Source organism: Eurypyga helias, unplaced genomic scaffold (assembly GCF_000690775.1).
Source record: "Eurypyga helias isolate BGI_N326 unplaced genomic scaffold, ASM69077v1 scaffold41262, whole genome shotgun sequence".
In the NCBI taxonomy this organism is placed as follows: domain Eukaryota; kingdom Metazoa; phylum Chordata; class Aves; order Eurypygiformes; family Eurypygidae; genus Eurypyga; species Eurypyga helias.
In genome coordinates, this window is record NW_010234785.1 from 75,380 (window position 1) to 79,017 (window position 3,638).

The following is a 3,638-nucleotide window of genomic DNA, read 5'->3' on the forward strand; positions in this document are numbered from 1 at the left end:
AGCCAACCTGAAAAATCCTCCAAGAGATTTCTCTATATCTCTTTTCATTCCTTTAATAATTTGCCTCTAACTGGTGCCAAAGATGTGTTTGTTACAGAAAGGATTGCATTAACCAGTGGAAAAGCTGCAAATTAACACCGCTGAGAATGCAAACAGTAGGAAGAGATTGAGAATTCTACGAAAGGAAAAACTGGCCCCAAATACATTTTAGATCAGAAAACACCCTGAAAACAAATGATTAGAAGGAAGAGGAGGAATGTCAGCTATATTTTAAGCACAGGATTAAGCTGAGCATCAGCACTACAAAAAGTGCAGCTATTAGCTCTATGTTAAGAAAATCTAAAGAAAAAACAACAAACCATTAACTACAACAGCAAACTATTTCCATTACGATTTCAATAATAAAATCAGCCCAGACGGAAGCACTAACAGCCTGCCCTCTGCTTTTTCATCTAAGGGATGAAATCTTAAAAATGGTATTAAAAAAAAAAGAAAAGAAAACCAGATTCAATAAGTATCATAATCTTATCCAAAAAGCTGGTGATCCTCAGAGGAAGGCACTTTACTGCGCTACATTATCCTTAATCGCTGGTGTCATCTGCGGAGAGCTGTCACCTGCCTGGAGAAACCTGTCAAGAAGTTTTGAACCTAAGCCTAGGATGTCGCAGGACTCCGTAGCAGCTGACCATGGCTTCTGGTTGCAGACAGACTGATGCCTCCACCTAACTCCGGTTGGAAACTCTGTGCCTGCTCTCAGCGGGTGCCACCCACCGCAGGGTCACCGGGGTGCACTGCGTGGGTAACTTAACCTCTGTTTTCCCCTCTGGAAAGATGGTTCGTTGGTACACTGAGACACTGCAATGCCATTACCGTTTGAACACTACTCGGAAGTCAACACTGTGTAGACTACTGCTAAATATATCCCACTACGTTATCAACTACTACCATTCTTACTTTTATTGCACTTAGATGACGTCTGCTTGTGCTTCAAACCATTTTCATGTTGACAGCAACTGCAGTGAATACATAAATGTATCTGGCCACACCAAAAATTCATTTTCCATCTCCTGGAGAGTGCAACACTGGACAGGGACAACAACAAACGCATGCACACAACATGCACCAATGATTTATTTCTGTACTGAAATACAGTATTGATTACTCTTGATTTCCAGCTTGGCCAGCGTCTTTTCTAAAATCTGAATAAAAAACCTGGGTTTTATTTAAAAGCATGATTCTCTTCTGTGGAAATTAACATAAGCCTGTAATCTAAAAAGGAAGGATCCTGTCAAAATAACACAGTTTTAAGTGTTGGGAAAACAGCAAAACTCAGCATGAATAGAGTAAAACACAACTATTCAAAAATCCTAATCGCAAAAGCTATTTTTAATCATAAATGTAGTTAAGTTTAATATTTACAATGCGTGACATATACACGGTAATAAAATATGCCTATCATTTTTGCCATTATGAAGTTAATTGGATTTATCAAATAGATTGGCTTACATTCATTTTATTAGGATCTAGCTTAAAACTGCTAATATTATTTATTCTTACTTCATCATTCATAGTCAGAATACAGCAATTTATGGCCAAAGGCCTTTGTATTCTACCTTGAGTAATTTATTTTCTAAGTCGTTTGTCTGCACTTTTAATTGTAGTGGTAGGACACAATGCCAGCTCCCAGCTACCACAGTGAGTCACGGTATTGTTTGGATCTTACATTTCAAGGGCAGCTCTTTACCATGTATTAAATCCTCCGGCCGTTCAGAGGCAGCTCAAACACCACTCCCATGCCCTCCTAAGGCCCTGCTGAGGGGGATGGGACACCCACAAATCTCCTGCCCTCACCCACTTCTGGGACACTGTTGGGGCTTTCCTCCTCCTGGGTTCCCTCAGTCACATAACTCAAGTCCTGGGTTTTTCATTCCTCGACCTTTCAGTCTGGTCTGTCCCCACGGAGTCCCAGGGGCCCACTACGCAAGCACACTGCAGAAGTTTCTATAGGTTTAGCAAAGCCATTGATGTTCTCGAGCACCCAAACCACATCCTGCAGCACAGGTCCTGGTTTACTGTAAGTGAATGGGAAGTCTGTATGGCTGTGAAAAACATAAACAGAAGCAACTTGATTTTATCATCACAGCCTGTGACAATACCAGAGAGATGGAGTCTCATTTCAATGGGATGTTAATTTTCAAGTTATAGGATGGTACTTAAACCAGGAAACTTTTCAGACAATTTAGATGCACAATTTGCCATAAAACTACTCATGCTCCTACTGCAATTTTGCATATAAATTGGAAAATTGCATTTACAAATAAGCAATTGAGTAAACAGCAGAAAGAAGCAAAGATGCTAATTGTCCTTATTACCTCCAAAGCAATTTAACATTATTGTCATTAACGTAAAAAATATTTTTTATAAGTGTATGTGACTTCAGTGTAGGGCAAATGTTTGTGAGCAGCACAAGTGGGACATATATACTGACATATATGCCTCATCTGTCACCTAGCTCTGATCAGATTAATACTGCTGACTAAATAAGATTAATTTCTGCACAGAGCACATAGCTGTCCTTCAACGTTATCCTACACAATTCTCTCAAAATCCTGCAAATTAAAAATGTGCGTTTCTACAACTGCAGGGAGAACTTTTATAATACTTTCCCAAACACAATACCTTCACCACTAGCTGTTCTGCAAAATAAAGCGGAGAGCAAAAAAATTCCAAATTCAAAGAAGATTAGTTTAATCGCATCCTAACCTTTGAGCCAAAGAATTTTGAGAATGATATGAAATACTTAAGGTGTATTTCAAAGAGTGTATTTTTGAGCAACAGAGAATAGCTCTAAAGCCCTTCTCCATAACGCTATTTAATAAAAAAGCCAATTGCAGCACAGATGTGAGCATAAACATGATCTTGGCAGTAGCAGCAGTCATTGGGGAATCTCCCGAGTGTAGCTGAATCTGTAACTGAGTTATTTCTTTAAGGCACAGCACTAGCCACTTTCCGTTGGCTTTTCCAGAGGAAACAGTGCAAAACTCTGGTGGCACAGGCAAACACACCACATGCCTAAACAGAACAATTTCGCGAATGACCATTGGGAAAGTGACCACACAGGCTGCAACAGGTCAGCCTAAACCATCGACTTACCTGCCACAGATGCACGTGTAGGAAGTATGGCGCATGCCACCTCGAGCGTAGCAGTAGTGTTGGAACAGGCTGCAAAGAAAGAAAGGTGGTAATTAATAATATCATCACAAAGTCACAGAATAGTTTGGCTGCAAGGGACCTTAAAGATCATCTAGTTTCAGCCCTGCTGCCATGGGCAGGGTCACCTTCCACTACACCAGGTTGCTCAAAGCCTCATCCAGCCTGGCCTTGACAAATTATTGACAAATTATTGTTGGCAAAAGGTATCTGACCATAGAATGAACAGGATAATACCAGTTAAATGCTAAAGCTGGCCAAACTCCCTGAAGTGGAGTTGAGAAAGCCACTTCTTGCTGTATTTCAGATACACAGTCATATCCATGGTCCTTATTTTCAACCCTTCTGCCTTCAGTCTATGCCATGTAGGTTCAGCAAAACTGAAGTCCAACCAACCCTTCACAGGGCAGGAGCTCTCCAGACAGACC

General features: G+C 40.6%; 1 protein-coding gene across 1 annotated transcript in view; it reads right to left on the minus strand.

Annotated features, from left to right (window-relative positions):
* The window catches only part of PEPD (peptidase D), a gene marked incomplete at its 5' end in the record, with an annotated part of 68,460 nt that extends 65,238 nt beyond the window's left edge, over positions 1–3,222 (minus strand). The window contains one exon of the mRNA XM_010146559.1: positions 3,154–3,222. Within this exon, the coding sequence (XP_010144861.1) occupies positions 3,154–3,222 (69 nt within the window). The remainder of the gene's footprint in view (positions 1–3,153) is intronic.
* Between the last annotated feature and the right edge of the window lie 416 nt (positions 3,223–3,638).